General features: G+C 37.8%; 2 protein-coding genes and 1 long non-coding RNA gene across 4 annotated transcripts in view; 2 read left to right on the top strand and 1 right to left on the bottom strand.

Moving 5' to 3' along the window:
• LOC110125248 (uncharacterized) overlaps nt 1-20,423 on the bottom strand; it is a 48,586-nt gene that overhangs the window by 2,827 nt on the left and 25,336 nt on the right. The window contains exons 2-3 of one of the 2 annotated variants that reach the window (XR_011490374.1): nt 8,562-8,613; nt 5,154-5,347 (exon numbers count right to left, since the gene is read on the bottom strand). This is a non-coding gene — a long non-coding RNA (uncharacterized lncRNA). Of the gene's footprint in view, nt 1-2,495; nt 2,612-5,153; nt 5,348-8,561; nt 8,614-20,423 lie in introns of those variants that run through there. The other variant, XR_002310001.2, reaches the window with a different exon arrangement.
• Nucleotides 1,428-4,970, top strand: LOC110125246 (lymphotactin-like). Its single transcript, XM_020874172.2, has 3 exons — nt 1,428-1,629; nt 3,599-3,713; nt 4,620-4,970. Exons 1-3 carry the CDS (start codon nt 1,569-1,571, stop codon nt 4,780-4,782), a joined length of 339 nt encoding a protein of 112 aa, XP_020729831.1. The 5' UTR covers nt 1,428-1,568; the 3' UTR covers nt 4,783-4,970.
• Nucleotides 14,096-17,446, top strand: XCL1 (X-C motif chemokine ligand 1). Its single transcript, XM_020874173.2, has 3 exons — nt 14,096-14,318; nt 16,153-16,267; nt 17,153-17,446. Exons 1-3 carry the CDS (start codon nt 14,258-14,260, stop codon nt 17,304-17,306), a joined length of 330 nt encoding a protein of 109 aa, XP_020729832.1. The 5' UTR covers nt 14,096-14,257; the 3' UTR covers nt 17,307-17,446.

Genomic DNA, 20,423 nt, shown 5'->3' with positions numbered 1-20,423 from the left:
AAACCCCAAAACAACAAATCAAGTGCCAGAAAGATTATATTGTAACTGATACAGTCAAATGCTGCTAGAAGCACTGGAAATTGAAATGACATTTTGGGAAGACTATGTCAATATGTTGCAAGAGTTATAAAGATGATCATAGGATTTTGCCTGGTAATCTTACTCCTGGTTACTAAAAGGAATTTATTCAGTGTATATTAAAGAAAATTTACCTTACAGATATAGTCTACATGACAATAAGTTATAAGGGAATAATTTAATGTGTCTCTGTGTATGTTTGTTGTTATTAAGTCTCTAAGTCTTGTTCAACTTTTTTGTGACTCCATGGACTATAGCCAGCCAGACTCCGCTGTCCATGGGATTTCCTAGGCAAGAATGCTGAAGTGGATTGCCATTTCTTTCTTCGGGGAATCTTCCTGACCCAGGGATCTAACCTGTGTCTCCTGCTTGGCAGGCAGGTTCTTTACCACTCAACCACCAGGGAAGTCCCTTTGTATGCATTTACACAGTAGAAATATGAAGACTATGAAGAAACATGGGAGGATATTTACATTGCCGTAAAAATATTAGGATTTGTAATTTTCACAGTTATCCAAACATATATATTCCAATAGAGACTCACTGAAAAACATTAAAAATAAAAACAATCCGAATGGTAATATTATAATTTTGTTTTACTTTTTTTGAAAATAAAGTTTGTCAGGACAAATTTTCAAAATCGTTTTTAAAAACTATATGTAGTAAACTACAATAAAGCAAACCTGTGAATATAGACAGGCTACAAACACCCTTATTTAATTGTTTCTTGGCACGTGGAAAGAGTGGAGTAATAAAGGGGATCAACTGAATGGGAACAAAGGAGAGAAAAGAGAAGAAAAGAAGGCAGAGGAATGAGAAGCTCGGGAAAGTAGCAGTCTCACTTTGGCTCCCTAAGGAGTCACCAAGGATGGTGGTGGTGATTTAGTCGCTAAGTCGCGTCCAACTCTTGCAACCCCATGGACTGTATATAGCCTGCCAGGCTCCTCTGTCCGTGGGATTCTCCAGGCAAGAATACTGGAGCGGGCTGCCCTTTCCTTTTCCCCAAGGATGGTACCCCCGGGCATATTATCCAGTGGTGGAAGCCTCGTGTCACAGCACATGCTGCCTGAGCTAGTGGGGGAACGGGACCACAGTGACCATCCCACCCCTTTCCTTTACACCATGTCCCGCCTGGGCCATCACACCGACATGGCCTTGGGACATGCGTGCATGGGAGGTTTGCATTTAGACTGGCGGCAGGAGACGAGACAACTACGTTTCTTTTGTACACACATAAGGTTTCACTGACACTTTAACCACAGGAGGAGGAGAAAAGGCCACAAGATGTGGGGTTAGTGTGAGTGGAGACAAAGGAACTTTTTTTTCAAACTAAGAAAGCACCAGTACTGCGAAGACTTTCCGTGATTCCACACCCACCTTGAAAGTCCCCCTCTCAGCACAGGAAGTGCGCTGACCACTGGGGGGATAAAAGAGACTCAGAGGAGCCAAGGTCCTCAGCCTCTTGCTTCACAGCTCAGGGGACCTCAGCCATGAGACTTCTCATCCTGACCTGCCTGGTGATCTGCAGTCTCGCTGCATACACTGTGGAAGGTGAGTCAAGTTATTTACGAGATAAGGAATATCTAGGTGTACAGGCAGTGGCCGGGCATTTTGGTATTGACTCAGATTTAGAATGGAGTCAACTACTTTCTCCAAGCTAAGCCTCAGTCTTTCTGTGCGCAAAATGGGTATAATTTGACTCTAGGAGACTTTGTAGATTTTGAAGATAGAAATTGATGAGTCTGGGCTCCTATTTTTCACAACTAGGTAATTTGGGGTAAATTTCTTAACCTCTCCGGGCCTAGGTTTAATTATCTTTAAGATAAATGTAATAACTAATTTGCTTACCTACAATTAAAATGAAATAAAACTTATGATCATTTATCAGATTTCCAGGCAAATACTAATTTGTTTATTAATGTTAGGAGTAGCATAATGAAAACAATTGTATATATCTTTGAAGCGTTTGCCTATTTAGTATTGATAAATTTAAAAATATTTACCCCTTTGCTGTTAACCTGAAATTATCATAACATTGTTAATTGGCTATACCCCAATACAAAATAAAAAGTTCAAAAAATAGAAATAGATATACCAGGGATTAAATAATGTGTTTGTTCAGTAAAGATAACTGCCCCATATCTCAAAAAATTGCTTAAAAATGTAAAGTATTCATGATGGGAGAGTGAGCTAGAGGATGTATGATCTGAAGCAAATCAACGTTTTGTATTAAAACAGAATTGACTGGAAGCTCATGACCTCATATCTAGGATATCAATTTTTACCTTTAAGTGTGTAGGAGAGAATATTATTATTGCTATGAATGTTATTCCCACTTGTGATAAATTTCTTGAGTTTATAAAAGACCATAAGTACTAACAAATATCAATGACTTATATACAATAAATTAAACTTACAAGACATATCCAGATGAGATTTAGTTACACTGAGCCTTTCCTGAACATTCTTCACATATTTCTTAAAAGATCATTTTTTTTTCCCAACTGGTCGGAGCGTATTTTTCCTTATGCCTCTGACAAGACAGAATATCCTTTGGTTATAATTAATAACTCAGTTAACTCACCTTTCAACCTCTTAATCTACAGCCTTTTTACTTAGACTAGAATAGACCATGTATCTGCAAGGGTGCCAATAAATAGAGATGGCACTCTCCAGAACCCCCTGAAATTGGGCCCTGAATAAAAAAATATTGTTGAAATGAAAAAGTTTATACCAAGTGTTGTCTAAACCTGGCTAGCTGGCATTTTTCTGGGAAAATAGGCTGCCATATGATGAAAACCATGTATGAATAGGGGAATGAAGACTGATGAGGATTGCAGACATTTAAGTATTTCCCTTTCACTGGGTTCAGAAAAACATTTAGCATTAAAAATAAATTGGCAAATATAGAGGGTAAAGAATGTGCAGGCTGGATATTGAGTGATAGAAAGAGGAGATGAAGAGCAATGTTAGTGAACACCTGCTCAGTGTTATGATTATAAAAACCTTCTGATTTCAGCAACACTACATCAGAAAGCTCAGATTTGATCATTATCGACTATTATTTTAGGTGCTTTTTGGCTTAATATTTCTCAGAGAAATATTCTGTAAGAATGTTTGCTTCCCTGAGAAGCAAATACCAGTCTCTTCATCTTAGGAGAAAATAGGCACACAGAAACCTTCATTAGATTTTAGCAAATCTGTGACATTATTAACCCTCCCATGTTATTTTCCTTTCTCTGATGTAAGATGTTCTCAAAACTGAAAAATTTAATCTCCTTTTAGTCCTTCTATTGAGGATAAGAACTTTATGAACTACTTCCTTTGTATATTTCACATTTTACTATTTAAAACAACACCTTTATGGATTCAGTAAAAAATGAGCTACCTCTCCCATGTTTAATATTGACTGCCCCAAACTACTCTTTATCAGGTCACTCTTTGTTTTGATTGATGACACTCTAACATTTATATTATTAGAAATTATATTTTAGTTTTGTTTGCTTGATTTTCTGTACAGGTGTGGGGAGTGAAGTTCTAGAAAAGAGCATCTGTGTGAGTCTGACTACACAGCGACTGCCAATTAAAAACATCAAGACCTACACCATCAAGGAGGGCTCCATGAAAGCAGTGATGTGAGTTTCTCTGCCCAAAGCTGGGCTTCATGGAACACAGTGTACAGAAAGGCTGGCCTCCTTGGGAAAAATAAGTTAACAAGGAGGAAGACCTCAACTTAGCCAATAGGTCTTTTACTTTTCCATATTAACCATGTCTTGTGTAGCCCCAAACAATGATGATGACAAAAAATTGTCAACCAAGTGAAGACTGTCACCCTCCTTTCCGACTTATCTTAACAGAAGAATCAGACCAGGAACTAGATGAATAATGTGCTCGGTCTGGAAGGTTAGGTTTAGAGATGGCTGGATCAGATCAGGATTTGAGCACAGAGCCACACTGGTGTGGGATGCCTCCCTTCCCATCCCACTCACATCCCTGCCTTTCTCTTCCTTTTTGGTATCTTGGAGTAAAATGCCATATTTTATCAGTTGCCACATCTCAAGGAATAATGTTAACAACTAGCCTACATGGTACCATTCTCTTTCCAGGATTTCATTTTCAAAATAGCAACACTTCCCAAAATATAATTACAACTTTACCACCAAAAATATGGTAAAGAAACCACTTTTTGTCCAGAAAATAAGATGAATGTGTTTAGATTTCAAAAAGAAAATGACATGTAATAAATAATCTAGATGGCTTCAAATGTCTAGTTTAATTACATCATTTGTTAGCAATGATGAGGAAAGGAACCTACACAAAATTCTGAACAAGGAATCTGGGTATTATCTGGAGCTATTTTTTCTTCATGAAAAAAAATAGATTGCAGAAGAAAGATTTTCATTTAAGATCTAATGTATCTAGAATACTGATTTGCCCAGTCATTTCTGCACAAAATCTCTTTTATACAATCTGATCTTAACTTTTGGTCCCAAGGCTTTGGAGATGTGACTAATTTTGCCTATCTTTTCCTTGCATTACAGATTCATTACCAGACGTGGCCTTAAAGTCTGTGCTGATCCCCACGTTGACTGGGTGAAAAAAGCTGTCCGAACAATAGACAAGTCCAACAGGAGAAGTGTGAGCCAGACCAAGCCTACAGAAGCCCAACAATCCCCCAAAACAGCTGTGACCCTGACTGGGTAGTGACCTTCCAGCACCTTGTCCTCTCCCTAGCCAGCCACCTCATTTCCCTTTAAAGCTCATGGACTTATTACATTATATTCACCTTTTATAAAAGTGTTGCATGAATCTACTTTCTTAGATTTTTATTTTTTTATGTCTTTCATATTCATATAGATGCTCTAAATAATAAATATTTATTATTAAGAATAGTCCCAAAGTGTATTCATTACATATTGGAAAAGGTAATACATCATTTGTGTCCCTTTTCTGTTTTAATTGTACTCCTGTTGGCAGCATCCATGATGGGAGAGATTATGGTCAGTGTTTATCAGAGATGAAAGCTATATTCATCATTTTTAGACTGTAGCATGAAATGATTCTCTACACATGAGTCATAGGTGGCAACTGTAATAATGACAATTTTAGCTCTATTTCAACCTGTCTTCATAATGTTCTATTTTTATGGATTAAATGAAAAAACGATCTAATTGCTACTGGTTCCCCATTATGAGGGTTCACTACTCAAAAAGAAGCTTCATCAAGTTTGATCTTGAGCACATTCTCAGACCTCTGTGCTTCATTTGATCTGTAAAGGAAAGAAAGAAAAGGAAAAGACACAGCTTGTCAATTCTTTCATTTGTCACAGTAGCAAAGATTATACTTTAATGAAAAGATACTTTATTCAAACAAAAATCAATTCTTCCCAAATTGGGCAATGAGCTTACTGCCTTTCTGTGATTTTCACAATTGTCACTACTCTAGTTTTCAACACACCATGCTTTTTTCCTTTTGGCCAGTAAGTTTTTAGTATCCCAACACTGTCACTTGGAACATTTGTTGAATATGATCACAATTTCCATTAAAGTTTTTAAAGTTTTAATGAACATTACTTCATCTACTCACTGAACATCTCATATTCATGCCCTCCTGTATTCTCACTAAATTGTTCATTTGATTCATGTTTATGATTCCATTATTCAAGTAGCTGATAGTGTATACATCCACTTCTATCTGACTTTAAATAGTTAAGAAACTGATCAATCCTTGATAGTTTCAAAGAAAGGGAAGGAATTAACTGTTTTCTAGTCCTAAGGGGACAACCAGCAATCCCAATATTTTCAGAAGGTAACTGAGGGCATTTTGTAGGAATCAAATCACGTCTAGTCATAGTTATCCAACTATTCACCAGAGAGGAAATGATTAAAACACTGCCTCTTAGCCAAGAGTGGGTTATCTGTCATTTCTCACTGCTATTTGCTTACAATAATGTTCAAAACTGGTCTTGAAGGAAAGACAAAGAAAAAAAACACCTGCTTTATGAGGGGTGAAACCTAGCCAATCACAGAAGATGAAAGAAATGTTTCCTGATTGAACGTGTGCTTGAATTTCTCAAATGTCTCTGAAGTGCTAGAAATTTTCAGTTCAGTTCAGTCGCTCAGTTGTGTCTGAGTCTTTGTGACCCCATGGATGGCAACATGCCAGGCCCTGTTCAACACCAACTTCCAGAGCCTACTCAAACTCATGTCTATCACGTTGGTGATTCCATCCAACCATCTCATCCTCTGTCGTCCCCTTCTCCTCCCGCCTTCGATCTTTCCCAACAACAGGGTCTTTTCCAATGAGTCAGTTCTTTGCATCAGGTGGCCAAAGTTTTGGAGTTTCAGCTTCAGCATCAGTCCTTCCAATGAATATTCAGGACTGATTTCCTTTAGGATGGACTGGTTGGATCTCCTTGCACTCCAAGTGACTCTCAAGAGTTTTCTCCAACATCACGGTTCAAAAGCATCAATTCTTTAGCACTCAGCTTTCTTTATAGTCTAATTCTCACATTCATACATAACTACTGGAAAAACCATAACTTTAACTAGGCGGACCTTTGTTGATAAAGTAATGTCTCTGCTTTTTTATATGCTGTCTAGGTTGGTCATACCTTTTCTTCCGAGGAGCAAGCATCTTTTAATTTCATGGCTGCAGTCATCATCTGCAGTGATCTTGGAGCCTTGAGCCTAAAAAAATAAAGTCTGTCACTGTTTCTACTGTTTCCCCATCTCTCTGCCAAGAAGTGATGGGACCGGATGCCATGATCTTAGTTTTCTGAATGTTGAGTTTTAAGCCAACTTTTTCACTCTCTTCTTTCACTTTCATCAAAAGGCTCTTTAGTTCTTCTTCCCTTTCTGCCATAAGGGTGGTGTCACCTGCATATCTAAGATTATTGATATTTCTCCCAGCAATCTTGATTCCAGCTTGTGTTTCATCCAGCCCAGCATTTCTCTGCAAGAGGTTTTCAAGAGAAGTAATAATACAAGTGGAAGAGTATAGATATACACATCTCGTGGTTGCATTATCTAAGGTCATAAGTTATGCTAGAGGTTTCAATCCAACAGTGCACATAACTTTTAACTAACTGACTGGATGTTTTGAATCACTTAGGTTGGACCTGTATCTACTGACTATGACTCTGGCTGATTGGACTTCAATTCAAAGAAATAATCTAAGAAGGAGAGTTCTCAAAATATTAAATATATTTTTTTAATGTCTGAGACTCCTCTTTTGTGCTTCTGTGTTGAATTTTACTAAAAGTTAACTTAAAATTTACAATCTATATTGAAAGCTGCTTTTGTGTATTAGTATGCCAGGTTCCCAGTGCCTAGCATAGAACTGGGATGTGCGGGCTCAGTTGCTTCAGTCATGTCCGACTCTTTGTGACCCCATGGACTGTAGCCTACCAGGCTCCTCTGTCCCTGAGATTCTCCAGGCAAGAATACTGGGGGTGGGTTGCCATGTCCCCTTAAAGGGGATCTTCCTAACCCAGGGACTGAACCCTTGTCTCCTGCACCTCTTGCATTGCAGGCAGATTCTTTACCCACTGAGCCACCTAGTAAGCCAGTAGACCTGGGAGGGAGGGTCAATTAATACTTGTTGGATGAATGGAAGAATAACATATTAGATTATTTGCTTCATTCTGCACTTTCATATTTCTAAAATTATATAATACAAAGTAAACTTTATTAAGGCTTGAATAAACTTTATTCAATTCAGCAAATATTTTTAGGTACTTGAACAGGCACTGTGTTAGGCTTTGTATATATCCAGATAAGTAAAACACCACTTCTGTACTCCAAGAGCTCATCTAGCAGATGAGACTATGATGAAAGAGAACCAATATGAAGCAAGTAATATTAATAACATGGGCATGCTCAAGAAATAGAAATAACACAGAGAAAGGAATAATTATCTTGAGAATGTTCTCCATTTTTTCTGAATTTAGATATTATTAATTACTATCATTAATAAGAAATGGAATATGGACTCTTCATTGATTTGAAGAAAGATGTCACATAATTCTCTCTTCACTAGGAAATTCTTCCACTGTGATTGTAACATTTATAGAGTATTATGTTCTTTCATAGATATTTGATACAACAATACAGTGAGTCTAAAATTGTCACTGCAATTTAAGTGGTGAGAAAACTGAGCTACAAAGAGATTGATTGTCTTGGCTAAGAGCACAGAGTTATTAATAAACTGATTCTGGTCTCAGATAGTGACTTTCTATGATATTCCAGCCTCAGGAAGGAGCATGATAATGTACAAGTCTTCCTGGAGGGTGTATGATGGGAGAAAGGATAATATTTTTGACAAATAATTTTAGAACAACTGGACATCCACATGTGAAAAACCCTCTAGACACAGACCTTACACATTTCATGAAAAATTAACTCAAAATATATTATAGGTGAAATGTAAAATGCAAAATTATTAAACATCTAGATGATAACATATGATAATATCTTGATTACCTTGGATTTGGAGATGATTTTTTTCTTTAAATCTTACAGCAAAGATATGCTCCTTAAGAGAAAAATTTAAGTTGGTGCTTATTAAAATTATAAATTTCTGTTCTTTGAAAGAAACTATCAAGTAAAGATAATGTCACAGATTAGGAGAAAATGTTTTCAAGAGACATATGACTTAAAAAAAAAAAATGTTACCCAAAGCACACAGAGAACTCTTAAAATGTGAAAACAAGAAAGCAAACAACTTGATTGAATAACCCAGATAAAAGATATTAACAAATACCACACCATAGGAGATATATAGATGGAAAATAAACATAGGAAAAGGTTCTCAACATTATACCTCATTAGGAAATTGCAAATGAAAAATAATGAGATACTACTATACACCTATAAGAATGGCAAAAATTTAAAACATGAACAATATCAAATCATGGGAAGGATGTGAAGCAACAGGAATTCACCTTGGAGCAACCAAAATGTCCTTCAATAGGTGGCTGGATAAATACACTGTGGTATATCCATGGGGGGGGGGGGTTCCTCAATGACTCAGTGGGTAAAGAATCCACCTACAATGCAGAAGAGCCAGTCGATATGGGTTTAATCCATGGGTAGGGAAGATCCACTGGAGAAGGAAAATGGCAATCTACTCCAGTAGTCTCGCCTGGAAAATCTCATGGGCAGAGGAGGCTGGTGGGCTACAATCCAAAGAGTTGCAAAGAGTTGGATATGACTGAATGGCTACACACACACACCCATATCCCTACAATGATATATTCTTCAGTAATAAAGAGAAATGAGCTATTAAAGTCACAAAAGACATGGAAGGAACTTAAAAATATATTACTAATGAAAGAAGTCAATATGAAAAGTACATATAATACATGATTTTAACTATATAGAATTTTGGAAAAGGCTAAATTATGGAGGTAGTAAAGAGTGGTTGTTTGTCTAAGTACAGTAACGCCTGCTCCCTTTTGGTTTCCACATGCATGGGATATCTTCTAGTCCTTTGCTTTAAGTTGATGTGTATCCATAAAGATGAAATGAGTCTCTTGTAGGCAGTATGTATTTTTTAAAATCCATTTAGTCACTTCATCTCTTTTGATTGGAGAATTTAACTCATTTACATTTAAAGTAATTAATGATCCATGCAGTTCAGTTCAGTTGCTCAGTCGTATCCGACTTTTTGTGACCCCATGGACTGCAGCACGCTAGGCTTCCCTGTCCATCACCAACTTCCAGGGCTTGTTCAAACTCATGCCCATTGAGTCAGTGATGCCATCCAACCATCTCATCCTCTGTCATCCCCTTCTCTTCCTGCCTTCAATCTTTCCCAGCATCAGGGTCTTTTCCAATGAGTCAGTTCTTTGCATCAGGTGGCCAAAGTATTGGAGCTTTAGCCTCAGCATCAGTCCTTCCAGTGAATATTCAGAACTGATCTCCTTTATGATTGACTTATTTGGACTTACTAATGCCATTTTAATAGTTTTCTAGTTGTTTTATAGTCCCCTTGTTTCTTCCTTCCCCTCTTGCTGAGTTTATTTATGAATTGATGATTTTCTAAGTGATATGCTTTGATTCCTATCTCTTATCTTCTGTGTATATACTATAAGTTTTTGCTTTGTAGTTACCACGAGCTATGAGGGTCTCCCTTGTGGCTCAGAGGGTAAAATGTCTGCCCACAATGCAGAAGACCTGGGTTTGATCCCCAGGTCGGGAAGATCCCCTGGTGAAGGAAATGGCAACCCACTTCAGTACTCTTGCCTGGAAAATGCTATGAACAGAGGAACCTGGTAAGCTATAGTCAATAGGATCTCAAAGAGTAGTATATGATTGAGCAACTTCACTTTATCATGAGCTATATACATACATATCTTACAAATATAGCAGTGCACAAAAGCACTAATCCAGGTAAGAAGAAATGGTGGTTGGGGATTGGGTCTCTTGGGGTAGTAAGAAGGGTTTAGATTCTATTTTGAAGTTAGAGAGACAACTATATTTCCTGACAGATTGGGTGGTGCATGTAAGAGAAAGAGAGGAATCAAGGATGAGAGAATTTTTGCTATTATCTTTCAACAAGTCGTCAATCAGTGCCTACATATTAGCAAATTATTCCTATTGTGTACTAGGTTTCCACTTCTTTGTTGATTACTCAATTCTCTCCACTAGAGACTCTAGCGCATGCTTTGAAAAACTGAAATTATTTCATTCTCAGAGTTTAAGAAACTACATTTCAATATGGTAAGCAAGAGTTCAGCCTTGGGTCAAATTGTCTTTTGATTATAAACATGAGAGGAAGGTATAGACACAGACTTCTGGATTTATGTGTTTAGATGTTCATCTTTGATTTAATTTACAGTGACTGTAATGTTGGTCTCTTGAAATGAATTCACTTAATCAAAAACCATTTAGTGAATGAATATCATATAGCAGACATTCTGCCTTGCCGGAGAAGGCAATGGCACCCCACTCCAGTCCTCTTGCCTGGAGACTCCCGTGGACAGAAGAGCCTGGTAGGCTACAGTCCATGGGGTTGCGAAGAGTCGGACACAACAGAGGGACTTCACTTTCACTTTTCACTTTCATGCACTGGAGAAGGAAATGGCAGCCCACTCCAGTATCCTTGCCTGGAGAATCCCAGAGATGGGAGCCTGGTGGGCTGCCGTCTATGGGGTCACACAGAGTTGGACACGACTGACGTGACTGAGCAGCTGCCTTGCCAGGGACAAGACTGAAGCCAATTCTCTATTTTCAAGGAGGCTGCCACCTAGTGGGAGATGCAGAAATGTAATTGAGTAGAAGAATAAAATGAGATTAGTGATAGAACAGTGGTGGCTAGAAAGTGCCAACAGAGCCCAGAAGGAGGCACAACTAATTATATCTTGAGGAATTCAGGAGAGCTTGTAGGAGGAGGAAGAGCTTACAGATAGCTATGTAGGGAGCTTGGACGGGCATTCCTAATAAAGAAAATAGTAAGTGGGTTGTAGAAAAGAGATGTGGGTGTTGAGAGTTGGGCTGTAAAGAAAGCTGAGCGCCAAAGAATTGATGCTTTTGAACCGTGGTGTTGGAGAAGACTCTTGAGCGTCCCTTGGACTGCAAGGAGATCCAATCAGTCCATCCTAAAGGAAATCAGTCCTGAAAATTCATTGGAAGGACTGATGCTGAAGCTGAAACTCCAGTACTTTGGCCTCCTGATGCGAAGAACTAACTCATTGGAAAAGACCCTGATGCTGGGAAAGATTGAAGGCAGGAAGAGAAGGGGATGACAGAGGATGAGGTGGTTGGATGGCATCACTAACTTGATGGACATGAGTTTGAACAAGCTCTGGGAGTTGGTGATGGACAAAGAATCCTAGCATGCTGCAGTCCTTGGGCTTTCAAAGAGTCAGACATGACTGAGCAGCTGAACTGAACTGAGTGAAAAAGAGAATGGCCCATTTGGTTGACTTCACAGACACTTGTTAAGACTAGAGGTTTCAGAGCAAGGTCATGAGTACTGAAAGTTGAATCTTAAAGGAAAAGCACTGTTAGATCTGAACACATTTATATATGAAAATGTGAGGTTTGAAATGAATCTTATAGGCAATGGGAATTAGCAAACTTATGTCAGCAGGAAAACAACTCAATTAGATTAAGATTTTAGAATGATTGCTCTGGCAATGCTGTGGAGAATATCTTGGAAAGGGAGGAGACCCAGACCTGGGAATGAGCTAGTCTACTGCCCTAGTCCTAACAAGGAGTGAAGAGGTCCTGCCTTGGACATTCTGGAGAGAGAGGAGAAGGCATATACATGAACTACATACACACTTAGTATGGCTTGTTTGTATGGCTTGTTTGGAAATAACATGTGGATATCCAACAATGGGTCTAAAAAGACCCAAGTAATCTTAGACCCTATGAGTCTTAGATGCTTCTTAGAGCCAGTGAATCTAAGAAGACCCAAGTAATCTGTATTCAGATACCAAAAAGAAGATAAAGCCTTATTCAGTGTCACAGAGAAATAGGAGAGAGAGCATTCTGAGTGGAAAGATATGTTGAGTTTAAGGACTGATGGTATAGCCAGGTGGAGATAACAAGAAAGATATTCAAATTTCTGAATAAAGTCTGACTGGAAAATTAAATGCCCTTGATGAAAAATATCTTAGAGTTTAACCTATAATTTTATAGGAATATAGGAAACATAGGAATTTGCTCCCATATACCTAATAGCAATGGGAAACACTTTTAGCTATACATACACTTAACATGAATTTTATTTTTCTACCCCTGCATAGTAATGACAAAACCTTTTAGCTTCATACATAATTAATGCATGCATCAGAGACGATCTCCTGGAGAAGGGAATAGCTATCCACTTCAGTATTCTTGCCTGGAGGAGCCTGGTTGGCTGGAGTCCATGAGGTTGCACAGAGTCGGACACGACTGAGGAACGTTTTTTTAAATAGATACCTACTAAACAAAATAAGACAAAACCCAGCAACAAACTGAATGCCAGAAAGGGTTCATTACAAGTGATGCCCTCAAACACTGCTAGAAGCACAGCAAAGAGAAATTATATTTTGGGAAGATTATGTCAATAGTAGCAAGAGTTATAAAGACAATCATATGATTTTGCCTAGTAATCCTACTCCTGGTTATCAGTGTATATTAATGAACATTTATCTTATAGATATGGTCTACACAACAATATGTTATAAGGGAATGGCTTAATATGTCTGTGTTTACTCAGAGTATGAGGACTCTTTTATATGAAGACTATAAAAAAAAATAGGAAGATTTTTAATTGATGTAAAAAGTCTAAATGTTTAATTGTCACATCTGTGTAAACATGTATACCAATAGGGATTCACTGAAAATCATTAACAACGGAAACCATCAGAATGGTAATATTATAGATAATTTTGTTTTTCTTAAAACAATAATTTCTTAAAAATCATGTATAGATAATGCTTTTTCTTTTTTCCAAAATAAAGTTTATGTGAGGACAACTTTTCAAAATCTATTTTAAAAGACATGTAGTAAGCTACAATAAAGCAAACCTATTAATATAGACAGGCTCCAAATACCCTTATTTAAATGTTCCTTGGGCATGTGGAAAGGGTGGTGTAAGAAAGGGGATCAATTGAATGTGGGCAGAGGACAGATGAGAAGCAAAAGAAGGCAGAGGATTGAGAAACTCGGGAAAGCAACAGTATCTCTTTGGCTCCCTAAGGAGTCACCAAGGGCATATGACCCAGGGTGGTGGAAGCCTCGTGTCACAGCACATGCTGCCTGAGCTAGTGGGGGAACGGGACCACAGTGACCATCCCACCCCTTTCCTTTACACCATGTCCCGCCTGGGCCATCACACCGACATGGCCTTGGGACATGCGTGCATGGGAGGTTTGCATTTAGATTGGCGGCAGGAGACGAGACAACTACGTTTCTTTTGTACACACATAAGGTTTCACTGACACTTTAACCACAGGAGGAGGAGAAAAGGCCACAAGATGTGGGGTTAGTGTGAGTGGGGACAAAGGAACTTTTTTTTCAAACTAAGAAAGCACCAGTACTGCAAAGACTTTCCATGATTCCACACCCACCTTGAAAGTCCCCCTCTCAGCACAGGAAGTGCGCTGACCACTGGGGGAATAAAAGAGACTCAAAGGAGCCAAGGTCCTCAGCCTCTTGCTTCACAGCTCAGCCTGACCTCAACCATGAGACTTCTCATCCTGACCTGCCTGGTGATCTGCAGTCTCGCTGCATACACTGTGGAAGGTGAGTCAAAGGCTATTTATGAGACAAGGAACATCTAGGTGTACAGACAGTGGTCAGGTATTTTGCTATTGACTCAGGTTTAGAATGGAGTAAACTACTTTCTCCAAGCTAAGCCTCAGTCTTCCTGTGTGCAAAATGGGAATAATTTGACTCTAGAGGATCTTGTGGATTTCGCAAATATATCTTGGCTAACAGCTAGGCTCCTATTTTTCACAACTGGGTGATTTGGGGTAAGTTTCTTAACTTGTTTTTGCCTATGCTTACTTGTCTATAAGATGAATATGATAACTGATACACTTAACTGGAGTTAAAATGAAATAATCATTATATATAATTAATAGTATAAATTATAATAAACTTATAATAAACTTTTCAGTTTACTACACAAGTCCTAGTTTCTTAATTAATGTTAGCTGTGAAATAGTGATGATAATTGTATATACCTTTGAAGCTTTTGCCTATTTAATATTGATCTTGATAAATTCTCAAAAAATTTGAGAGCTCAGTCATGATGCAGGAATGACTAGAGAGTGTTATGTTCTGAAACAAATCAATGTTTTCTATTTAAACAAAAATGACTGGAAGCTCATACCTTCATACCCAGAAAATCAATATTACATTTAAGTGTGTAAGAGAGTCTATATTACTGCTATGAATGTTGTTTCCCACTTAGGATAAATTTATTGAGTTTGTATGAGACCATAGTGCTAACAAATATCAATGCCTTATATACAGTCAAATAAACTATAAGGCATACCCAGTTGAGACTTAGCTACATTACTGAGCATTCAACACACATTTCTTAAAGGATCATTTTGTTCTCAGCTGGTTGGAGTACATTTCTCTTGGCAGCTTTGAACACAAGAAGGAATATCCTTGGGGTATAATTAGTGCTTCAGAAACTCTCCTTTAAAACTCCTAATCTGTAGACTTATTACTTAGACCAAAATATCTGAGCCTGATCATGGATCCCCACGGTTCTCTGTAAATAGTGATGGTATTGTCTGAAAGTCCCTGAAATTGTTCCCTAAATAAAATACTGTTAAAACAAAAAGTTTAAGCCAAATGTTGCCTGAACGGTGGCTGGCTGGCATGTTTCTGAAACAAGAGGCTGGCATTTGGTGCAAACCCATATATAGGTAGGGGAACGAAGATTGAGGAGGATTACGGACACTGGGGTATTTCCCTCTTTCACTGGGTTCAGAGACAGTTCAGCATTAAAGAAAATTGTCAAATACAGCAGGTAGAGAATATGTAGGCTGGATACTTGAGGGATGGAGAGAAGGGGAGATGAAGAGCAACGTTAGTGAACATCTTCTCAGTGCCATGTTTATAAAAATCCTCCTGTTATCAGCAACACTATAGTTCAAAACTGTCATCATCAGTTATTATTTTAGATGATTTTTCACTGAATATTTCTCTGAGAATATTTGCTTCCCTGAGAAGCAACTATCAGTCTCTTCAGCTTAGGAGAAAGTCAGCACTTAAAAACTTTTATTAGATTTTAGGAAACCCTTAATATCATTAACTGTTCCAAGTTATTTTCCCTTCTCCAATGTAAGACATTCTTGAAACTGTTAAATTTAATCCCCCCAGGCCATTTCTATTGAGGATGAGGACTCGTGAACTATTGTCTTTACATATTTCGCATTTTAACATTTAAAATAATGCCTTTAGTGATTCAGTCAAAAATGAGCTACCTCTCTCACATTTAATATTGACTGTCCCAAACTACTCTTTATCAGGTCACTCTTTGTTATTTGACTGATGACACTCTAACATTTATATTATTGGAAATTATATTTTATTTTTGTTTGCTTGGTTTTCTGTACAGGTGTGGGTACTGAAGTTCTAGAAAAGAGCATCTGTGTGAGTCTGACTACAAAGCGACTGCCAATTAAAAACATCAAGACCTACATCATCAAGGAGGGTTTCATGAAAGCAGTGATGTGAGTTTCTCTGCCCAAAGCTGGGCTTGATGGAACACAGTGTACAGAAAGGCCAGCCTCCTCGGGAAAAATAAGTTAACAAGGAGGAAGACCTCAACTTAGCCAATAGGCCTTTTGCTTTTCCATATTAACCTTGTCTTTGTGTAGCCCCAAACAATGATGATGACAAAAAATTGTCAACCAAGTGAAGACTGTCACCCTCATTTCTGATTTATCCTAACAGAAGAATCAGACCGGGAACCAGATGAATAGTGTGCTCAGTCTGGAGGGTTAGGTTTAGAGATGGCTGGATCAGATCAGGATTTGAGCACAGAGCCACACTGGTGTGGGATGCCTCTCTTCCTACCCACCCCCTTCCCTGCCTTTCTTTTCCTTTTTGATGCCTGGAGTAGAATGCCATATTTTATCAGTTGCCACATTTCAAGAAATAGTGTCAACAACTAGCCTACATGGTACCATTCTCTTTCCAGGATTTCATTTTCAAAATAGCAACACTCCCAACATATAATCACTTTACCCCCCATATCTTCAAATAAGATAAATAAATCACCTTTTGTGCAGAAGATAGGATGACTGTGCTTAGATTTGAAAAAAGAAAAACGACCTCAAATGTCTAGTTTAATTACATCACTTGGTGGCAGTGATGAGATAAGAGTCTGAAAATTATGCTGAACAAGGAATCTGGGTATTACCTGGAACTATTTCTTCTTCACGAAAAAAATAGATTGCAGAAGAAAGATTTTCATTTATGATCTTAAGAATCTGAAAGACTGATTTATCTAGTCATTTCTGCACAAAATCTCTTTTATGTGATCTGGTCTTAACTTTCGGTCCCAAGGCTTTGAGGATGTGACAAATTTTGCCTGTCTTTTCCTTGTATTGCAGACTCATTACCAGACGTGGCCTTAAAGTCTGTGCTGATCCTAAAGCTGACTGGGTGAAAGAAGCCATCCAAACTATAGACAGGAAAAATATGAGCCAGACCAAGCCTACAGGATCCCAGAAATCCACCAGTACAGCTGTGACCCTGACTGGGTAGTGACCTTCCAGCACTTCATCCCCTCCCTAGCCAGCCACCTCATTTCCCTTTAAAGCCTATGGACTGGTTACATTATATTCACTTTTTATAAAAGTGTTGCATGAGTCAAATTATTTTATTAGATTTTAATTTTTTTATATTTCTTTTGTAATCATTCAGATGTTCTAATTAATAAATATTTATTATTAAGAATATTCCACAAATTTATTCATTACATATTGGGAAAGGTAATACATCATTTGTGTTCCATTTCTATCTTTACCATTCCTCCTTTTGATCCCTGATGGGAGAGATTATGATCAGTGTTTATCAGAGATGAAAGCTATATTCATTATTCTGAGGTCCTAGCATGAAGTTGTTCTCTACATGACTCATAGGTGACAACTATGATGATGACAATTTAAGCCTTATTTCAACCTGTCTTCATTATGCAGTTCTATTTTTTTTCTTTTTTTCTTTTTCATTTATTTTTATTAGTTGGGGGCTAATTACTTAGGAAAAGAAGAAGTGAAACTCTCTCTGTTTGCAGATGACATGATCCTCTACATAGAAAACCCTAAAGACTCTACCAGAAAATTACTAGAGCTAATCAACGAATATAGTAAAGTTGCAGGATATAAAATTAGCACACAGAAATCCCTTGCATTCCTATACACTAACAATGAGAAAACAGAAAGAGAAATTAGGGAAACAATACCATTCACCATTGCAACAAAAAGAATAAATTATTTAGGAGTATATCTACCTAAAGAAACAAAAGACCTATACATAGAAAACTCTAAAACACTGATGAAAGAAAACAAAGAGGACACAAACAGATGGAGAAATATACCGTGTTCATGGATTGGAAGAATCAATATTGTCAAAATGAGTACACTACCCAAAGCAATCTATAGATTCAATGCAATCCCTATCAAGCTACCAACAGTATTCTTCACAGAACTAGAACAAATAATTTCACAATTTGTATGGAAATACAAAAAACCTCGAATAGCCAAAGTCATCTTGAGAAAGAAGAATGGAACTGGAGGAATCAACCTGCCTGACTTCAGACTCTACTACAAAGCCACAGTCATCAAGACAGTATGGTACTGGCACAAAGACAGAAATATAGATCAATGGAACAGAATAGAAAGCCCAGAGATAAATCCACAAACCGATGGACACCTTATCTTCAACAAAGGTGGCAAGGATATACAATGGAAAAAAGACAACCTCTTTAACAAGTGGTGCTGGGAAAACTGGTCAACCATTTGTAAAAGAATGAAACTAGAACACTTGCTAACACTATACACAGAAATAAACTCAAAATGAATTAAAGGTCTAAATGCAAGAACAGAAACTATAAAACTCCTAGAGGAGAACATAGGCAAAACACTCTCTGACATAAATCACAGCAGGATCCTCTATGACCCACCTCCCAGAATATTGGAAATAAAAGCAAAAATAAACAAATGGGACCTAATTAAACTTAAAAGCTTCTGCACAACAAAGGAAACTATAAGCAAGGTGAAAAGACAGCCCTCAGATTGGGAGAAAATAATAGCAAACAAAGCAACAGACAAAGGATTAATCTCAAAAATATACAAGCAACTCCTCCAGCTCAATTCCAGAAAAATAAATGACCCAATTAAAAAATGGGCGAAAGAACTAAACAGACATTTCTCCAAAGAAGACATACAGATGCCTAACAAACACATGAAAAGATGCTCAACATCACTCATTATCAGAGAAATGCAAATCAAAACCACAATGAGGTACCATTACATGCCAGTCAGAATGGCTGCTATCCAAAAGTCTACAAGCAATAAATGCTGGAGAGGGTGTGGAGAAAAGGGAACGCTCTTACACTGTTGGTGGGAATGCAAATTAGTACAGCCACTATGGAGAACAGTGTGGAGATTTCTTAAGAAACTGAAAATAGAGCTGCCATATGACCCAGCAATCCCACCTCTGGGCATACACACTGAGGAAACCAGATCTGAAAGAGACATGTGCACCCCAATGTTCATCACAGCACTGTTTATAATAGCCAGGATATGGAAGCAACCTAGATGCCCATCAGTAGACGAATGGATAAGGAAACTGTGGTATATATACACCATGGAATATTACTCAGCCATTAAAAAGAATTCATTTGAATCAGTTCTGATGAGATGGATGAAACTGGAGCCCATTATACAGAGTGAAGTAAGCCAGAAAGATAAAGACCATTACAGTATACTAACACACACACACACACACACACACATATATATATGTGTGTGTGTGTGTGTGTATATATATATATATATATATATATATATATTCCACATATATATGGAATTTATATAATAATGGTAATGATAACCCTATATGCAAAACAGAAAAAGAGACACAGATGTACAGAACAGACTTTTGGACTCTGTGGGAGAAGGCGAGGGTGGGATGTTTTGAGAGAACAGCATCAAAACATGTATGTTATCTAGGGTGAAACAGACCACCAGCCCAGGTTGGATGCATGAGACAAGTGCTCGGGCCTGGTGCACTGGGAAGACCCAGAGAGATTGGGTAGAGAGGGAGGTGGGAGGGGGGATCGGGATGGGGAATACATGTAAATCCATGGCTAATTCATGTCAATGTATGACAAAAACCACTACAATATTGTAAAGTAAGTAGCCTCCAACTAATAAAAAATAAATGGAAAAAAAAAAGAAATAAAGGAGAAAATTATCTGACTGTTACTGGGTTCCCATTCTGAGAGTTCACTACTCAAAAAGTGACTTCACTCAAGTTTTATCTTGAGCAAATTCTCATACCTCTATGTTTCATCTGATCTACAACAGAAAGGAAAAAGACAGTTTGTCAGTTCTTTCATTTGCCAAGTTTAGACAGTTTATTTAACAAAAATCAATTTTACTCAAATTAAGCAAAGTTCTCATTGCCTTTCTGCAGCTTCCACAATTGTCACTACTCTAGTTAACATACAAGTTATGAGTTTGGGATTTAACATCCCAAACACTCACCTGGAACATTTCTTGAGTGTGATCATAGTTTGCAGTAAGGTTTTAATTAATATTACTTCACTTGGTCCCCTAAATATACCAGATTCATGTCCTCCTGCATTCTCTTTAAATT

The sequence above is a fragment of the Odocoileus virginianus genome, chromosome 11 (genome assembly GCF_023699985.2).
Source record: "Odocoileus virginianus isolate 20LAN1187 ecotype Illinois chromosome 11, Ovbor_1.2, whole genome shotgun sequence".
Taxonomy (NCBI): Eukaryota; Metazoa; Chordata; class Mammalia; order Artiodactyla; family Cervidae; genus Odocoileus; species Odocoileus virginianus.
The sequence above is the reverse complement of the archived record's forward strand: the minus strand, read 5'-3'. Positions and strand labels throughout refer to the sequence as shown.

Coding starts and splice junctions, on each gene's coding strand:
- LOC110125246 (XM_020874172.2), top strand. CDS start 1,569: ATGAGACTTCTCATCCTGACCTGCCTGGTGATCTGCAGTCTCGCTGCA. Junction 1,630..3,598: donor CGCTGCATACACTGTGGAAG/GTGAGTCAAGTT, acceptor TTTTCTGTACAG/GTGTGGGGAGTGAAGTTCTA. Junction 3,714..4,619: donor GGCTCCATGAAAGCAGTGAT/GTGAGTTTCTCT, acceptor CTTGCATTACAG/ATTCATTACCAGACGTGGCC.
- XCL1 (XM_020874173.2), top strand. CDS start 14,258: ATGAGACTTCTCATCCTGACCTGCCTGGTGATCTGCAGTCTCGCTGCA. Junction 14,319..16,152: donor CGCTGCATACACTGTGGAAG/GTGAGTCAAAGG, acceptor TTTTCTGTACAG/GTGTGGGTACTGAAGTTCTA. Junction 16,268..17,152: donor GGTTTCATGAAAGCAGTGAT/GTGAGTTTCTCT, acceptor CTTGTATTGCAG/ACTCATTACCAGACGTGGCC.